Source organism: Acytostelium subglobosum, assembly GCF_000787575.1.
Source record: "Acytostelium subglobosum LB1 DNA, scaffold: scaffold13, whole genome shotgun sequence".
NCBI lineage: Eukaryota > Evosea > Eumycetozoa > Acytosteliales > Acytosteliaceae > Acytostelium > Acytostelium subglobosum.
Genome location: NW_012236520.1, coordinates 704,545 through 723,453, shown reverse-complemented (window position 1 = coordinate 723,453; position 18,909 = coordinate 704,545). Strand labels below are relative to the sequence as shown.

The 18,909-nt window shown below is 49.2% G+C and overlaps 5 protein-coding genes across 5 annotated transcripts; 2 read left to right on the top strand and 3 right to left on the bottom strand.

The window, feature by feature from the left end:
• Window positions 1–58: 58 nt before the first annotated feature.
• SAMD00019534_069600 (hypothetical protein) lies at window positions 59–727 on the bottom strand (the record flags this gene model as incomplete). The annotated part of the gene is made up of 1 exon (XM_012898072.1): window positions 59–727. The coding sequence occupies one exon, from the start codon at window positions 725–727 to the stop codon at window positions 59–61; it is 669 nt and encodes a 222-aa protein (XP_012753526.1).
• A 140-nt stretch (window positions 728–867) lies between these two features.
• Window positions 868–1,491, bottom strand: SAMD00019534_069590 (hypothetical protein; the record flags this gene model as incomplete). Its single annotated transcript, XM_012898071.1, has 1 exon — window positions 868–1,491. The coding sequence occupies one exon, from the start codon at window positions 1,489–1,491 to the stop codon at window positions 868–870; it is 624 nt and encodes a 207-aa protein (XP_012753525.1).
• Window positions 1,492–2,132: 641 nt separating this feature from the next.
• SAMD00019534_069580 (hypothetical protein) lies at window positions 2,133–2,627 on the top strand (the record flags this gene model as incomplete). Its single annotated transcript, XM_012898070.1, has 1 exon — window positions 2,133–2,627. The coding sequence occupies one exon, from the start codon at window positions 2,133–2,135 to the stop codon at window positions 2,625–2,627; it is 495 nt and encodes a 164-aa protein (XP_012753524.1).
• A 469-nt stretch (window positions 2,628–3,096) lies between these two features.
• SAMD00019534_069570 (hypothetical protein) lies at window positions 3,097–16,681 on the top strand (the record flags this gene model as incomplete). The annotated part of the gene is made up of 5 exons (XM_012898069.1): window positions 3,097–3,158; window positions 3,238–4,291; window positions 4,361–4,994; window positions 5,066–14,897; window positions 14,959–16,681. 5 exons carry the CDS (start codon window positions 3,097–3,099, stop codon window positions 16,679–16,681), a joined length of 13,305 nt encoding a protein of 4,434 aa, XP_012753523.1.
• Window positions 16,682–18,096: 1,415 nt separating this feature from the next.
• SAMD00019534_069560 (hypothetical protein) lies at window positions 18,097–18,696 on the bottom strand (the record flags this gene model as incomplete). The annotated part of the gene is made up of 1 exon (XM_012898068.1): window positions 18,097–18,696. One exon carries the CDS (start codon window positions 18,694–18,696, stop codon window positions 18,097–18,099), a length of 600 nt encoding a protein of 199 aa, XP_012753522.1.
• Window positions 18,697–18,909: the final 213 nt, after the last annotated feature.

Here is an 18,909-nt window from a genome sequence, read left to right as displayed (position 1 = left end):
TTTCATTCAATCAAACAATTACTTAAGTGCATCCATCGCTGAGAGACCTCGATGTGGGTCAAGTTGGGAGGTTATTGAATACGCCTCTCTTGAAGACTTGTCGCAGCGAGATGAAACCGCCAGAGGGGAAATGGACGTTTTCAAATAGCAACAACACTTTGTCAGTGTCGTTGTCAATGAAACTTATAGAGAACATGACTGGTCTTTCGATGTCATCAAAGAATGAGACGTTCTTTCTATGCTTCAAAAGGTGGTTCAGCACCGGTGAATTTGGTGTCTTGAATGCCATTATATCTAGCCGGAAGGTAACGTATGTGGACTCAGGGATGGCTGGGATGCTTTTAACAGTGGACGCGTGCGGACCACAGATAGAAAGAGTCTTGAGACTGTTGGGTAGTTGGCCAGGACGCAGTGTATAGTCGCTCCATTGTACCAACTCGAGGTGTTCAACATGTTCTGGGATTGCGAGATTTTCTGAGTTGGGAACCATGTAGAGAGTCAGGCGGGTGACACTCCTGGGAATGACTGTCTCTGCATCCATATCGATGCCATGAATAGACAGTTTTGTGATTGTTGTCGAGTTAATGCTGCCGTTTCGCAGAGGGAAATCACTCTCTGGACCGAGTGAGAGGGACAAGAGGCCTGGTGGAAGAGGTGAGCCAGGTGTGTACCCGTGCCTGAAATGGAGGGCTGTGACAGAGCATGGGAGCGGCATATCGTCGGCCATTTGGAAAAATCCACTAATCGTGAGGAGCGAGGAGGGGAGCACTCCTTGGCTTATGGAGGGTAGCCACCCCGTCATGACCGTAAGACTCTGGAGATGGTCAGGAAGCGATCCTGGCAGCAGAGGTATGTCGAACGATCCCTCTAATGTAAGATGTAGCAATGATCGTGGCAAAGTTCCAGGAGTGATATGAGAGCACTCGATAGTGAGGTGACAGACTCTGGGATTGTTCCAACTTGAAGTGGAAAGCGGTAGTGCTTGCCGAGTGTTACATCCACGATGCTGCACGGGATGGTGTTGGGCGGAATCACTTGCTCGTAGTATTCGAGCATCAAGACATGAACAGTGGGCGGGATCTGCATAAAGTTGAATGATATCCTTGGTGTATTCTTTGAGGCAATGTCGTGACTCAGTTCAAGGACCTGGATGTCATCGTCAAACTCGTACTCGTCATCATCTTCGCAGTCTTCAGCCAGATAGAGGGACTCTTCGCGGCCATATGTTGCCTTGGCAATGCGAAGAGTATCCAGCATCTGCTGACGGAACGAGTTCATTGAGAATCGCTCGCCACTCTCCACCCTGGAGCATAGTTCTTTGAGGTCTCTTCGCTCATCATTTAATGGTGCTCTCATCCTAAACAATAGCAGCTTGTCGCGATTCTCAAAGAACTTATTGCAAGTCAGCAGCAGACAAAGGCGGTCGATGTTTGACTCGACATGAGAGACAATCTTTTGAACAAGTAATAGGGGAATATGATTAATAGACATTTGATTTGGAGGAGGAGGGAAGGAAGGCAAGACCTCATATGATAGGGATTGGATAGGTTACCATCTCTTTAATGCTCATGACCATGACCAATTTGAATCACATTATCTGATTAAGCTGATCACTCACATCTTGAGACTGATCATTGGTGATGGTGTTTGTTGGAATCAGGGAGAGGGGGTGAATGTGTGAGTGATTGATCAAACACAACTGCCCAACAGTGTGTGTGGTTAATGCCAAAGGGGCTCACTTTATCATTCCTTGGTATTTGTGATAAATGAATGAATGATTGAGTGGGTAGGTTAGTGTATGATGTCAGCACCAAGAGGGTAGGTATATCATTGATTGATTGATTGATTCAAACTTACACTCCTTATCTACCCTCTTGGGAGTAATAGTATTGGTGGCACCGATGATTACATACACAAGGCCTCCAATCAATCAATCAAGATTGGTAGTAGAGGGGTATGTTTGTGTTTGTGTCGGTACAGCCTCCAGGTTTATATCATTCCTGACAACTTTCCAAAGTCATTAATTTAGTAATCAAAGTATACTATTATTATTCCAATCAATAATTTAATTCTCCAACCAATTCTATATTCTATATTAATACTATTCATAATACAAATATTTATATATGATGATGGAACAAGTTGAGGAACAAATAATATATGCTGCTGAACTGGATGCAGAGTTGGAGCAACCAAAGATAATTGAACATGAATTCAACGAGGATGAAGTTTTTCAACAACATCAACAACAACCTGCTGATGCGCCACAAATAGAGAATGAGCTCAAGGAGCAAGTGGAAGTGGATGAGGAGGAAGAGGAAGAAGAAGAGGAAGAGGATGAACAACCAGAAGTACAACAGCAACAACAATCTGATAAAGTTGATATTGTCAAGGAGATTGAAGATGTGATAGTGGAAGAACATGTTCAAGATATTGTTGTTGATGAGTGTCACTCAAAGAAACGTGCATTGGATGTTGTTGAGGAGGCGGAGGATGATGATGTCGAGGTTGAAGACAAAGATGAGTTGGAATTGAAGAAGCGTAGATACACCAATGGTGAAGCTTCAAGTGGAGACAACATCATCAACAACAGTTCTGTTTCAATCCAAGTGGATCAATCAATTTAACTAAATAAATTATTTATATTAATTCGATCGAGTTTGGTTGATTGATTGAGTAAGTGATCACTCTTTGTTTGTTGCTTATGCACAAGAATGTGGTTAAATGTTGTTGAGTGATTGGAACTGAACTGAATGTTTGATTGAATGAATGAAGGGTGCAAGCCCAACCCATCCAAGCAATGTTTTTTGTTTTTTTTTGATTGTTTGGGTCTTTTTGGGGATGAATGGTGCTTTTTTGGTTTCGTGTCCAAAGACATGGTTGGATTCTTCAACGACCCGGGTCGGGTGGTGGATTCGACCCAATGCCAATCTACTTACTTACTTATAATTAAATAATTAATCTACATTCTACATTCTCCATATACACTAATATCTCTATCTTTATCTCTTTCAATAGAGATAAAAACAAAGGATATATATACATATATATCTTTGTTTGTTGTAATAATAGTAATAATAATATAATACTTATATCATGAGTAACTTACAGGCAAAGGAGAGGATAGATCTGACTCCTCGAACTTTGACATTGACCAGGTATGATGAACACGACACTCTTTCCCTCAGATCAGATGACAATGACTAACAAACATAATGATTGATTGATTGAATGTAGCGTCGATGACAAGGTGTGGCTGGGCATACCAGAGGAGAACTTGTTTAATGACTCGTTCACTATTGAGAAGTATTATATGTTGCAGAGTAAACCATTCTCGAACTTTAGGGATGCAGATCACTTCAAGGCTATTGAACAGATTGAACAGTCATTCTTCCCATCCTACAAGGATAGGTTCGAGTCATCTGATCAATCAGATGACTCTGACTCTGGTACAGATCAATCGACAACAACATCAACAACAACATCAAAGGCAACAACAAGTAGTAGTAGTAGTGGTGCAACGGGTACAGTCGGTCAGACATCCACATCATCACAGTCATCACCAACATCAACAACATCAACAACATCAACAGGTGGTGGCGCTGTTAACACAAGCAACAATAACAATGTAACAACATCATCTTCAACATCGGGCAACAGCACACCTCCACGAAGCCAAGCATCTAGATCGGTTGCAACAAACCAAAACAGAGCCAGCGGTGGACTTAACAGCAACAACAACAGTAGTAGCAACAACAACAACAACAATAACAACAACAACAACATTGGCACAAGCGGAAGGAACTCTGCTCAACTACAACAACCAGCAACAGGCAAGCGTAAGAGCAATACTGTTCGCTCCTCAACAGAGATAGCTTCATCATCAAGTGGAGGTGTCAGCAGTGGCACCACGAGCAAACCTCCAGCACAGTCATCATCGACATCGGCTCAACAATCAGCGAATGCTTCATCGACAACACAACAAACAGCGACACAGTCCTCCTCCGCAAACAATTCGACCGCACAGTCAGTGTCTGGCGGCGGTCAAACTGCACAGTCAATAGGCAGCAACCCATTCCACGAGGAGTCTAGGAACCGCCAGAACATCCCCGTGTATCTGATCGATGAGGACCCCTTTCACACGCATCAGATCACATCCACGCTCATCCTCGAGGATCTCTACTCACAATCAAACGTCAACACTGCCTACTACTCCACATTGCTTCAGAAGCGTCTGTGTATCCTCAAGCGAATCCATCTTGCATTGAAGCGTGAGATTGCAAGGAAGAAGGTAAGTTCCTCACTCACTCAATCAACCATCATGTGATCGATCACTCACTGACCCTCCCCACTTGACTAGCTGTTCGACTCTGTCTATCACTCAAAGGCAAAGACTAGGACAAAGAAGGTGCACACGCCACCAATCTCGATAAGGATAGCATGTAGATTATTCATTACGACGCTGCAGGAGCAGGTGTTTGAGCAGCGTATCTCGCTACCAACGCTAAAGTCATTCAACTTGATGATCCAGGAACTGCCGCCACTGTCACTGGCAGGCGAGCCACAGGACTGCATCGATAGTTTGACCAGCTGGTTGCTGTCCGCAATCAGCACCAACATCGTCCACATCAAGCGCGAGGCCATGGAGGCGCTCATTTCACTTACCCTGAGTCAGGGCTCCCTCAACTCTATTTTGTTTGCACTGTCATTGATCATCATGCCCGATCGGCTGCAACAACATCTCCAAGGAGGATCAAAGTCGTCAGCGTCCGTCGCTGCAGCGGCAACAGCATCAGCCACCACCGGTGCCGCCAGTCCCCCTCATCAATCATCCAACACTGGCAGTGGGGAGTCTTTCAGTCCCAATGCATCGGCACTGTGGAAGGCCAACAACAACGAACCACTTACTCTTCGATTGATCCCCATCATTCGCCAACTCGAACAATGGAAGGTTGACCTGCCCCTCAGTCCTCTAACGCGTGACCTTCTGTTTGGTAAGTAACGGCCGTTACTCATGTTCATTCACTCATTCACTGACCCTCAATCGATCAATCAAACATAATAGCAACATGGCCAATGCTTTGGAATGACAATGCATCGCAGGATTCTTTGGCATTCTTGTCGTCTCCCAATCCAAACATCGCGACAATCACTTCGGATGGTGATTATATATACATTCACGACAATTGTGGACTTGCAAAGATTGGCACTGGATACTCTGGTACACATCAGGGCAGGATATACGCGAGGAATGGCCATTGGTTCCCCAAGGAGAAGGGCTGGCTAGTGTCGATCGACGGATATCTATACTATAGGTCACCTTCCACCGACCAAGCATCATTGATCGTCATTGACCCGGTCACACTACAAGAGGTGGGCCGCATCAATCAGGACGGCTCGGGCTCGCTGCCCACCACCAACAATCTCACACTGCCATTTGGCCCCGAGACCACGCAGTCGTCATCGCTCGAGGACGAGTCGATGGTGCTGGCCACATCGGCCTTCCACCTCACCACACGCTCGCCAATGTTTACGGACGGTCGCTACCTCTACATTCTGTCACTTCAACGCTTCCATCACTACAAGAACAACAAGCAGTTTATCGTTGATATGTACGACCCGTTCCACTCTTTCAAACACATCAAACGTATCGAACTGCGATATCCCGACTCGGACGTCAACGAGGAGGTCGTGCTGAACCCGGTCGTGCTTGAGCTGGGCTCATTCTACACCAATGGACAGTATCTGATGGTGGTCCTGCCGCCACCCCTGGGCAGCGATTACAATGCCGATGCCAAGAGCTACCTGTGCCGCGCATTCAGTCTCACAGACGGCTCGCTTATAGGCAACTACTGTCTGGAGAGCCAGCCTATAGGCTTGGCGTCCACCTATGACTACGTGAACAATGTCATCTGGAACTATTCAAGCATCCAGAGTGAGGTCGGTCGCTATGGAAACGAAGGCTTTGGACCCAAGCACACATTCCCCACCGGTCTGCCATTGCGCGAGAGTCAATCACCTGATCACACGTCAGTCTCCCCCTCAGCCACCTCCGCAACGACTTCAACATCATCAACAACAACTCACACATTCATGCCACTTACCGAGTCGACCTCGAGTGATATGCTTGGTTTGGAGCCTAAGCAGATCGTGTCCACGGTGTTGGGCATGCTGAGTCGTTTGTCCATCGACTACATGCCATCGATATCGGACAACAACACCATCCATCACCTCTACAAGCTCAACGAGCCGTACAGCGTGGAGGTGACGTACAGCACCTTCTCGCAGCTCTACTCCATCCTCAAGCACTACCAGGCACAGATTCGCGTCGATGCCTCTATCGGCTCACCCAAGAACCTGGACATACTGCGATGTATAATATATTCGTTGCGATTGCTCAAGGTCAATCTGTTCCGCCTGACCTCAAACATACGCAGTCTTGAGCGCAGCCAGCAGCACTACCAAGACTCCTCGCGCGACTCACTACTCAAGTGCGTCGATCAGACGTTCCTTTACCATCTTCGCGACCTCTTACTGGGCTTCATCATCGAGGGCATCTCTGGCTCTTCGTCTTCGGGCTCATCGTCGCCGCCAAACAATCTCCCTCCCCTGCCCAAGCACACATTCACAACCACAACCACCCAACAAGAGTTGCCCGAGTTCAACTCAATCATTGAAGAGTCATGCGAAGTGTTGACGATTGGACTGGACCTCTTCTATCCCACCTCGTTGGACAAGGCCAACTTTGTCAAGATGTTGCTGGAGGAGGTGATGAACCATCGAAAGGCGCTCGCCTCATCATTGTCCAAGCAATCGAACAAGCACCAAAAGGAGAAGGGCTACTCAATGTTGCTCAACTCTGTGCTCTCACTGCTGGCCAATCATCCCAATGCATCATTCTTTGCCCTGCCCCCACTGCTCTCGGAGATCCCCTCACCATTCAGTGTGTTTAGCACGTTTGGTGCAGAGTATCCCTCGGACAAGCCATTCGATCCAATGAATCTCTTTGTGCCAATAATCAAACACCTGCTGGTCGAGGCGCAGGCCACTATCCCCAAGCAATCACTGGAGCCACAGCGACAGGACCCAAACAATCAGAACCTTGGCTTCTCATTCTTCTCGTCGGCGCCGCCCCCACCTCTTGCCTCATCATCTCCCGCCATGCGACTCCTGCTCGCTGTCCAAAAGGACTTGGTGCTTCGCGTGGAGAACTCTGTCGTGGGCACGGACGCACCATCGCAGGCCCTCGTGGCCTACTCTCGTCTGCTCATGGACAAGTGCAAGGAGCTACTTTTGGGCGTGCTCGACTCGGAGACACCGCAGCGAAGTCAATCAATCCTTCTCATGGACTTCAAATCATCAGTCGTTGGCGCACTGCTGCCCACACTCATACACTCATTGTTCCTGTTCTCGCATCACATTTGGCTGGCCAAGGAGATGCTCCCCTCGCTCGTGCCATTGATCGGCGTTGTGGATCGCATCAACAGACGTCTACCCAAGCTTCTCAACCGGCCAGAACTCGGACGCCAGCCCCTCCAAAAGCGCAGTAGCTTTGTTGAGGGACCCAGCAGGATATCCGAGTCGCCACATCCCTATCACCCGTTCATGAACACGCGCCAGGTCGTCTCGATCCCCGGTTCGGTGTTTTTGTCGCTGGTGTTTGACGAGCGGTCAATGACCAGCACAGCGGACGACGTACTTCAGATCTATGAGTCGGCCGACTCCAAGGAGCCCATGGACAAGTTCTCATTGTCGCAGTGGCCCAAGCGACGTTTCTTGATCCCTGGCGACACGGTCGTCTTCCAGTTCGTCACTGGCTCGGCCAGCGGCATCACAAACCCCTACGCCTTCTGGGGCTATCGTTGCAACATCATTGGACATATGCCCAACTCGGACAAGACCTCGCTACCCTGGTCATCGCACCTGGAGAAGACCATGTGCTGTCTAGCTGGCCGCTTCTCCGCGTCGTTGATATGTGGTGACACATTCACCGACCTCGAGTATGAACACCGCCAGACACTTGAGTCGCCGTTGTTCCAAGGCAGCATCGAAGAGGAGTACGTCTCACAGGTGTTGTTTGGTCCCGAGAGCAATCTGGTGGCGTCTCCACACCCCAACCCCAAGCCTCAACCCTGCCCCATCGATGTGATGTCCACTCCACAGGCATCCCAATCATCACAATGGCAGGCCATCCAGAGATTCTGTGTCTCATTGGCCAAGCGCAACAACGAAGTCTACTCACAGTCCCTGTCAGACTTTATGTGGCACTACATCACGGGTGAGCCCCTCAAGGGCAAGGGCAGCATCAAGACCGCGCAACAGGCAACAATCGCAGCTCTGATCAAACATCTCGGACTGAGCGAGCTGGCCATGAACTTTGCACTTGAGATCATACAGTTTCGCTGCAAGGAGATGGTTGAGGGCAAGGCCGAGTCGGGAATCATGCACCAGCTCAAGCCGCCCCAGCAGTTGGTCGATGTTTGGAAGTCTGTCGGCCACATGCGCCACATAATCATTCAGCGCCACCAGGAGAACCTCAACAACAATCTTGGCAACAACACAACTTCCACCACAGGCTCTGTGAGCAACGAGGACGAGTCGGCCAATCGACGCAGCGTCCACGCCACCCTGCGCGAGACCATCTACAAGGACGTCACCGACAAGATCGTTGATCGTGCAATGTTCCTCATGCAGCTGCAGTCATGCAACAACAGTGACGAGCCCAACAAGAGCAAGGAGGCGCAACAACAAGTTTGGAGTGACATTACCAGCTCAGTCATCAACTTCTCTCTCTCAAACATCTCACTGGACGTCATCAAGATGATACTGGCGACGAGAAGATCACGAGCCTACACTCGTGGGCTTGGCCTGCAGGCCATGATTGACATCCTGCGCTGCACATCCGACCACACAATGAAGCATGAGGTGTTGTGCTACATTGGCCCAGCGCTGCGTAACAGTGGCTTTGTCAAACAACGCTCGCCTCCCTTCCACTACCTTGATCATCTGCGTGGCTGTGGCAGTCGACTGCTGCTCGACATCAAGAAGACATTTCGTCTGCTCATGGAGGACATTGCCGCATTGCTCCAAGACCCCAACAGCGACTCGACATTGCGCGTCTACGCGCTGGACGCCTTCACTCTGAACTTCACTAGCGAGGACGCTGACCTGCTGACCTCGGTCGACATCTTTAACAAGATACACAATCTGATGACCAACGAGTCGGTGTGGGGTGGACTGTGGACCTCGGGTAGCGTGCCTGCCGCTCAAGGTCAGAGCCCGATCAACAACATGTTACTGCACACGCTTGGCTCTAGCTCGTCGGGCGGCACACATACAGGTAGTCTATTCTCAAACAGTGGCGGCAACAATAACTTCTCCTCAGTTGGCACATTCATTGATGAGGAGCGACAGGAGAAAGAACGACTCAAGAAGAATGCCAAGGCGCTCTTTAGATTCCTCGGTCTGATCTGTGTTGGTGCGCCAAACAACAGCAGCTCCAACAAGCCACAGACGAGTAAGGACGCCGCGTCCATGAGCAAGTCACTCGAGACTCTACGCGATACATTCTTCCAACTCGTCGAGACGCAACTGGACTCCTCATTGGCGTACCTTCAGGAGCAGAACAAGACTTACTGGCTTGGTTCCTACTTACCAATGGCTGGCACTACCCCACCCATTACAGGCAAGGGTCGACGCATTCTACGTGGCGAGCGATCATTCAACAATGACTTCAACGACACCCTTTCGCTACTCTACATCCTGTCGGCATTCAACTCGGTAAAGTCGCGACTGACCGCGCCGTCCTTTTTGCAGATCTTCCATTGCATCTTGCAGGTGGGCGATGAGACACATCGCAAGCTGACCCTTCGTATCTTCCGAAGGATTTTGCCATACGTCTCGCCCGAGAGCCTCGTGGTGCCGACGGGCAAGAGCAAGCACTCATCATCATCGATACCACCAACATCTGCGGCGCACTCATTCTCAACACCACAGCCGCCACAACCAACATCAGGCGCACACAAGAGCCTGTTCACATTGCTCCTGGACATTGTTGGCGCGATTAGCTATTGGGGCTGCACGTCGGACCTGCTCGAGACCGCCAAGTACATCGATCCTCGCTTCTTCATCACGGCCTCCAACTACAACCTGTTCTTCAGTAGCAACTACAGCACCAAGATCGACTCGTCGCCCTCATTCTTCTCGATCTTTGACAAGAACACAGTGCTACCCACGTGCTGGGACACCAGCACCGTTCAAGGCGTGCGATTCTCCAACGATGCCAAGATGGCCACATTCTCATCGATGATGGGCGACACCGTGTCAGGCATCATTCGCTCGGACAACGTGATCCCAGAGTCGATCCCCCTGTTCTACTTTGAGCTCAAGATCGAGAACGACCTCAGCGCATCGGACAATGTAAATGCCCCCGTCAACTGTGTCATTGGCCTCGTGGCCATGAGCCACGTGTCGCAACTACGCACCTTGCGGGACTGGAAGTATGGCTACGGTTTCTCTGGCAAGGACGGCCACAAGGCATGCCACCGTGTCAACTCTAGTCGCTCGCGCAAATACGCCGCATCATTCACACGCAACGATGTCGTGGGCTGTGGCTGGAACCGCAAGGAGGGCAAGGTGTTCTTCACAAAGAACGGCAAGTACCTCGGCACGGCCTTCAAGAACGTGTTTGGCGACTACTACCCCGCCGTGCAGCTCGGCTCCAACGTGTCACTCTCTGTCAACTTTGGCGCGTCTCCCTTTCTCTATGACGTCACGCCGCTCACCTCCTCACACCTCGAGCAAACCATCTCGGAGAAGAACATGCCCTCCATGTCCCTATCCTACGTCTCGGAGGTCATATCACTCCTGCGCATTCTCCTACGCGCACCCCTTTGGAAGCCACACATGCAGCGATACATTGAGGAGGGCTTGAACCTCCTGCCCTCGACCATCGTGCAAGACACACTGCGACCCATGTCCCCACCCGCGACAAAATCCTTGCTGCAGGTCTTCTCAACAATCACAATGCTGGCCGGTCATCTAGATGGCATTTGGAATGGTGCGAGGGTACAGGTCGACCTTGGTTCAGGGCGTCATGAGAAGGGTACGGTCATTGAGTACTCGCCCCTGAGCAACCTTTGTCGCGTACTGCTCGATAGCAACATACCCAAGCTCTACCGCACGGTGCATCACCGACGCAATCTCAAGCCAATCACAGAGATCGCAATCGACTTTGGCCAGTTCCTCCCATCGTCCTCATCCATCCTACCCAGTCTCTCGGTGTTCCTGCGCCCCACATCAATCCCCACGGCCATGCCATCAATGTTGTTGACGCCACCATCATCGACCAGCGACTCACAATCATCCAAGCATCAATCGATGACCTTCAGGACAGAGCAGCGCAACATCTATCTCTTTGTCAAGTCGCGTGTGATGAAGGTGCTCGGCTACATGTTCAAGCATCCCGAGTGCGCCAAGTACTCACTCGAGGAGATACTCGTGCCAATCCTGGTCGAGTTTGCCCTGGGCCGTCCCATCCAATTCATTGACGAGCCCAAGATTGAGAAGATGGAGCGACTATCATTCTTGATCAAGGAGCGCATCTATGACTCATCGTTCAAGTTGTTCATCACGGCTGGAGGCGATACTTCTGGCCCATCCATTCCTGCCGGCGGCGGTGGCAACAACAAGGAACCCGAGGACCTGGGCACGATCACAGATATCAACGACCTCGACGACGAAGACAATGAGATGCTCGAGGAGATTGAAGAGTTTGATGATATGGGCGTCATTGATCTGGAGGGCGACGATTCGCTCGACAGCAATCGACCCAACAATGGTGACCCAGGCTCCAGGGGTGACTCTGGTCCGCGCAGCCATCGCAAGAAGGGCAGTGGCGACGGCAGTGGACTTCATGTCAAGTCCCGCCACAACTCCACCAACAACAACAACAGCAACAATCCAGAGTTGGACGAGGTGGACAGCCAGAACGTGGCCAACGACGACGATGAGAACTTGACAGAGGACGATATACCCGAGGAGGGCATCCCAGGCAAGCGCATCTCATGGGGCGACATCCAACCGGGCATGTCCGTGATGATCAGTCGTCGCGAGAAACTCGTGTTATGTCGCAGCAATTGGGTGCTGGACATGGATCGCATCATTGGCGCGGTGGGCATCGTCAAGAGCATCGACAAGAAGCACAAGCAGGTGCTGGTGACAGTGTTGGACGAGGACACATTCTCGCTCGTCGACTGGTGGCTGTGCTACGAGGTGCTGATCCACCCGCCCAGTCCGGACAAGTCCACCAAGAACCCCCTGCAGTCGATCGACAAGTACTCGCACTCACAGCTTGTGCAACTGGACGCGTCGTCCGAGCTGGCGCTCTCAATTCTCTTTGCGCGCCAGGCACTCATCTCATTGCTGGTGTCATTGCCAAACAACATCCGCGTGGCCTACACATCATTTGGTGGCGCCAAGAACCTGATCTACATTCTCAAGCTCACGCTACAGACCTCACTGCTCAACAGCTTTGGCGGCAAGAAGACGTTCAACAACAACAGCAGCATCACAAAGCTGTTCAGCAGCATCAGCAGCAACGCCTACATGCACAAGGACCTCCAAAACCTCAAGATGCTTCAGTCCAAGCTCACTTATCTCATTCGACAGGAGACCCAGCTGCACCCGCCAGTCTTCTCCGATGTCATCATTGGACAGCCCGCCACGCACTCCAACGGCACACACCATCGCAAGCAGTCTACGCCAGTCTCGCTATCGACAGGTTCATTCAGCGAGCGATTGGAGAAGCAACTGTCATTCAATGAGAAATCGCTTGCTGCGCTCTCATCCTCACTGGGCCCATCACTTGGTGCGTCACTCGCATCATCGCTTGAGCAGCTCAGCAGCACGCCAGCCAACAGTGGCAGCGGTGTTAGCACTGGAAGCAGCTCACCTGGAGATGGTCCCAAGTGGCGCAGCTACAAGCCGCCAATGACCCCACCAATAGGCGCACTGGCTGGAAACAGTTTGGGCGAGCCACTCAAGTCTGGCAATCTGATGAAGCAACAAAAGATCATCAAGTTGTGGAAGCGAGTCTTTGTTGTGTTGTCAAGCGAGACGCTGTATTACTACAAATCGTCGCAAGGCCAGACCCAGCAGACAACAGCCACTCTCACGCCCACAGTGATCAACTCATTCTCAAAGGAGACATCGACGCTTGCGCCCATCGGCTCGATCGACTTGCGTGACATTGTGTCCGTGACCCAGGTATCCATACCAAAGCAGAGCAAACTGTTCAACAAGAAGGACTACTGCTTCCAGGTGACGGTAGCCTCGAACAAGACGCACTTGTTCCAGACCTCGACACAAGAGGAACTCAACGACTGGCTGCAGATCATCAACACGGCCTACAACTCCAGTCCGTCCGTGCGCTCCAAGGCCAATACGCTGACGTCCAACTCTCTGGTCGACGTACTCGTCAAGGAGTGCGCGCTGCAACTCAAGGACACGGCGCACAAGCCTCTGCCGCAGCTAGTCGACGAGTCGCCCCATCCATACCCCGCCAACTACAAGTGCAAGAAGATCATTCGTATCGAAGGCGCTCTCTCACTGCTCATTGTCTTTGACTCGCGCACATCGACCGAGCCGGGCTACGGCATGTTGAAGCTCTACTATGACCCGTGCTGCACGGACCACATCGCGTCGTTCAGTGGAAACGTCGCCTCGTTCCCGCCAACACTGGTGCACGCCGGTCAATGCTGGATGATCTTCAACGCCGACTCTCCCAACTCGGACTGGGGATACAAGTTCACGGTCACACCGATACGCATGCGCACCAGCGATGTCAGTCTGCTGCCCAACCCCAACTTTGAGTTTGCCTGCTTCCTCGTCGACTGGATCCTTCAGCTGGAGATGCATCACTTCACCACCAAGTACCCCAACTACTTTAGCAACGACCTGGTCGAGCTGCTGCTCCAACATCTCGAGGTGTCACAGCCGCTCGATCGCAAGCTCAAGGTGATCAACTTTTTGGCACGCATACTCCAGAAGCAAAGCGAGTCCAACTCATTCACGAGCAAGCTGGATCACCTCAAGGAGGAGATGTTCAAGCTCTACAAGTTTGAGCGTCAGATCAACCCCTCGGGCGGCGGCAACACACTGCTCTCGCAGTATCTCCAACGACTCATCGAGCTCTGCGTCCATGTGGACATCAACAAGACGCAGTTGGGCCTCGATATTCATGCCTCATCGCCCTCGTCCAGCGGCATCCTCAATAGTGGCGGCGGTAACAACAGGAACCAACAGCATGCAGCATTGTCGCCAGACCAGGACTATCGCGCATGGTACTACCGCACGCTCAAGACCTACAAGGTGCTGGACAACCTGTTCAAGGGCAAGGGATTCAATCGCGAGTTCATCAAGGAGTCGTTTGTGGGCACGAGACACAAGCAGGTGGTGGACAGTCCGCACCCCTATCCACAGGGTGTGCGCGTCACCGCCAACATCCTTATACCCAACGCCATCTCGCTCAAAGTTGAGTTTGATCCCAAGTCCAAGACGCAGACCTACGTCGACTATCTGATGTTCTCAAAGAGCACGCCTGGTGGCGATGATCTTGGATTCTTCACTGGCGACTTCCCCACACAGCAGCCCATCCTCATCGCAGGCGACCGATTCATTTGGTCATTCTACTCTGACTCGACCGAGTCAGAGTGGGGCTTCCGCTTCACCGTGACTCCAATCTTCCCCGATGACATCCAAAAGGAACACGAGTTGCAGTACGACCGAGAGATCGAGTATCTCTTCTCCAAGCCCTGGAATCATTCCCTCGATCAGGAGCTCGTCAAGTTTGTCAACACAGTCTGTGAGAAACAAAAGAAGACTCCATCACAACTTATGTAAGTCATTTGGAATCATCCCCTTCCCTTCATCACCTAACATCCCAACCCCTCTCATTAGCTTCGATCAATGCCTCACAACAGAGTACTTGATGCTGTTCCCTCAGCTCTTTGGCGTGAACGACCCAATGGTGCTGCAGCTGCGCTTCATCATTTTGAAGCACTTCAACACATGTTGCCAGAGCTTCCTGCAGTACATTGATCTGCGTGGCGCCAGTGAGGACTGGTCGATCGCCTACCGTCTGTGCAGTCTACGTGGTTTACTCTTCTACGACATCAAGCTCGAGGTGCTGGGCAGCTCTTTGCAGAGCACCCGATTCTTTGGTCGACGCCCAATGCTCTACCTCAATCGCAATGGCACACTCTTTAGCTCGTCATCATCGAGTGCAGCATCGTCAGCCGCTGGCAACACATTGTCTGGTGCATTTGGACACACACACAACCTTCGCCAGAGTCACTATCTCAACTCCAATGACTATCTGCTCATCCATCAACAGCCATCACAGATCCTACAACAGCAACAGCAACAACACGCCCCCAAGAACATGCTGTCTCCACCCCATGGCGCGCAGCAGAGTGAGTCACTCTTCTTCCAAGCCTTCCGCCAGATTGGCATGATGGACCCATCGCGACTCAGACACAATGATCGCGCTTGGGAGGTGAAGCTCGAGAGAGAGGGCGCCCGCGACGCAGGAGGCCCCTATCGCGAGTCAATCACTCAAATCATCAGCGACTTGCAGAGCGTCGACTTGAACCTCTTCCTCCCATGTCACAATGCCCAAGGTGATGTGGCATTCAACCGCGATAAGCTCGTGCCAAACTCGAGCGCCAACTCTCCATTCTCACTGCAACTCTTTGAGTTTGTTGGTCGCCTCATTGGCATTGCGATCAGGACCAAGAACTGTATCGAAGTGTCCTTCCCCTCGATCTTTTGGAAGGCACTGGTGTGTGCCCGCGTCGACCGTCTAGATCTGGAGGCCATCGACAAGTACTGCACAAACATGCTCGAGATGATGCGCTCTCCAATGGACAAGGACGTCTTCAACGACCTCATCTTCCAGACGTTCACATCGCGCTCCATTGACAATAGCACAGTGGAGTTGGTACAGGATGGCAAGAGTCGCGAGGTCATCTGGGAAAATCGACTAGAGTACGCCAGGATGCTCGAGATGTACAAGCTCAACGAGTTCAAGTTGCAGATCGATGCCATTGCCAAGGGTGTGGCATCCATCGTGCCCCTGCACCTGCTCAACATCTACACCTGGCAGGAGCTTCAACTTCGCGTCTGTGGAATGCCAGGCCTCGACATCAAACTGCTCAAACGACACACACGATACATTGGCCTGCACCCCAACGAGCCCCGCGTCGTATGGTTCTGGCGCATTCTCGAGACATTCTCATCTGAGGAGCAGACCCTACTCCTGCGCTTCGTGTGGGGCAGATCACGTCTGCCCTCATCGCACGAGTTCACCTTCCAATTCCAACTTCAGGTGTTCATTCGCAACGACTCCACACTCTACGACGACGACTATGAGACAGGCATTGGTGGACACACCAGTCGCATGTCCATCGATGAGAACCAGGACGAGTACCTGCCAGAGGCCAAGACCTGTTTCTTCACTCTTTCGCTGCCCAACTACAGTTCACAGGATGTGATGCGAGAGAAGTTGTTGTACGCCATCACCACATGTCGGGAGATTGATGCTGACTTTATTATCCCCGACGACAGTTCTTTGCCAGCGTTAATATCATCTACCGCAAGCATCGTTGGAGGTTTGGAATAAAGATCATTACGCCAAGTTTGTTGATAGTCAAATTGGCTCCACTTATACCTGGGTCATGATTGGAATCGTATCCACCCATGCTCCACACTCAATTGATAATACAATTGAATACTCCTAATATTGTTGACAATTGTCTTTGGATGAACCTTATTAATCACCTAATATTGACTATTAAATATAGTTCTATAAGTATTCTAGTATATTTTAATTATACTTTTTGAGGAGACTATCTTCCACTTCTGAATACTAGGTAGTTGATGATCAACTAGTCACCATCGGTCAGAAATAAGGTTACAAATACTATTAATAATCAAGTTTTTAAAACACTTAAATAGGAATATTAAGTTTCAGTGGTGGAATGCGCGTTATTGTGACAAACTCCCAGAAAAAGAATTTCCAAACCCAGACTAATATAATAAAAAAAAATACTACCAGTACCAAAGAGAATTCTCTCTAAGTTATTATTTTTTGTTTATCCTTCTAAAAAAATATAATATATATAATAATAATAAATGGATACAAACTTTGATAATAATATTAACTATCCTTTCATATTTATAGACTGGTCAACAAGCTCTCAATCAAACCATAATAATATTGATAATTCCTCCCAATAATTTCCGGTACAATATTAACTTCCTCATCAAATTCTCCTCCTAACAGCCCTTATGGGTCGTCCCCGTCAAAAATTACTACAACATCCACTACTAATATTATAATACCTGAGAAATTAAAATATGGAATGATGCCCAAAGAACAAGAATCCTGGATTGAGATAAGAGATATTAGTTTAGAGATTTCTAAAATAGCCAAGACAACTTTAACAAATGGTATTACAGAGCATACACTAAACAAATTAAATTCAATATGTACACAACTTGTAAATATGATTGAGGATGCGACGAAGAAAGAAACGAGTGAAAGGTCCCAAACTGATGAAAGAAGAGTAGTTGTGCCTCTTACCAGACCCAGGAGATTCAGAAAGAAGAAGAAACTATCGAGTCAAACTCCCAACAATGATGATCCAGCCACTCCAACCTCACCAGTATCCTCACAAAGATCAGACCTATTTTGTACATCATGTGGAACAACACAAACGCCAGAGTGGAGGAAGGGTCCTGCAGGTGGTAAGTCGTATGTATATCTATCATGGATCGCATAAGTTCGTCAAATATTGAACTAACCAATTACATCAAGGTTATGTAATGCTTGTGGTCTTCATTATTCTAAATTGATGAAAAGAGAATCCTCGGTAAAGGTTGAAACTTTCGAGAAACCATTATCATCATTGGGCAACAAACATTCAGTCAACTCCTCAATGAATGTCATTAATCTACTAAACTAAGTATAATATTTATATATAAATATAAATTTCTTTGTATTGTATATTTACAAAATGTCGGGTGGATGGATATTTAAGTTGAAATAATATGTGATACTGCTTCCGACACCTCTTTGCAATGTGATATTACATCGGACATGACCTCTGTGACTGCCACACTGCTCCTCTGTATCAGTTCCACTTCGTTTGTTGTATGTGATAACAGTTGTATAACCTGTTTCTCTGACATGCCTGGTGACAGTTGTTGTTGTTGTTGTTGTTGTTGTTGTTGAGTCGTATTGATGTTGTTGATGTTAATGTTGTTTGATGATGGGTCCATCTTCTTGAGGTACTGTTGTGTATCAGCATTGACTATTGGTGGTACATCACTGCTAAGTTGCTCGACTCGTGCTACGACTGCACCCAGGTCATTGGTGAGCAATTGACAATTGGCCAAGAGTGATTGATCTACGTGTTGCTCCTCGTACAACTTGATCCTATCGAGTTGTGTCTGTTGTGTCGGCGCAACGACATCTACAGAGTTCCTATATTCCTCAAACAATGAATGTTTGAATGATTCGAGATAGTTGACAAGTTGTTGATCGGATATCTGTGTCTGTGTCTGTGACTGTGTAGTTGTAGATGTAGTTGTAGTTGTAGTTGTAGTTGTTGGCAACTCTCCAGATTGTTTCATCTTCTCCAATATATCATTTGCAACTCTATCCCATAACAACTCAATCTGATTATAATATGATTGAGTTACCTGTTTCTTTGTTATTGTTGTAGTCGTTGACATGTTTGTTGTATATTTATGTGTACGTGTATATGTATATTTGTATCTATTATTAATAAATGACTATCTTTGATTGAGAACAGGTCAATACTTTTGAAAATGGCGCCAATTTTC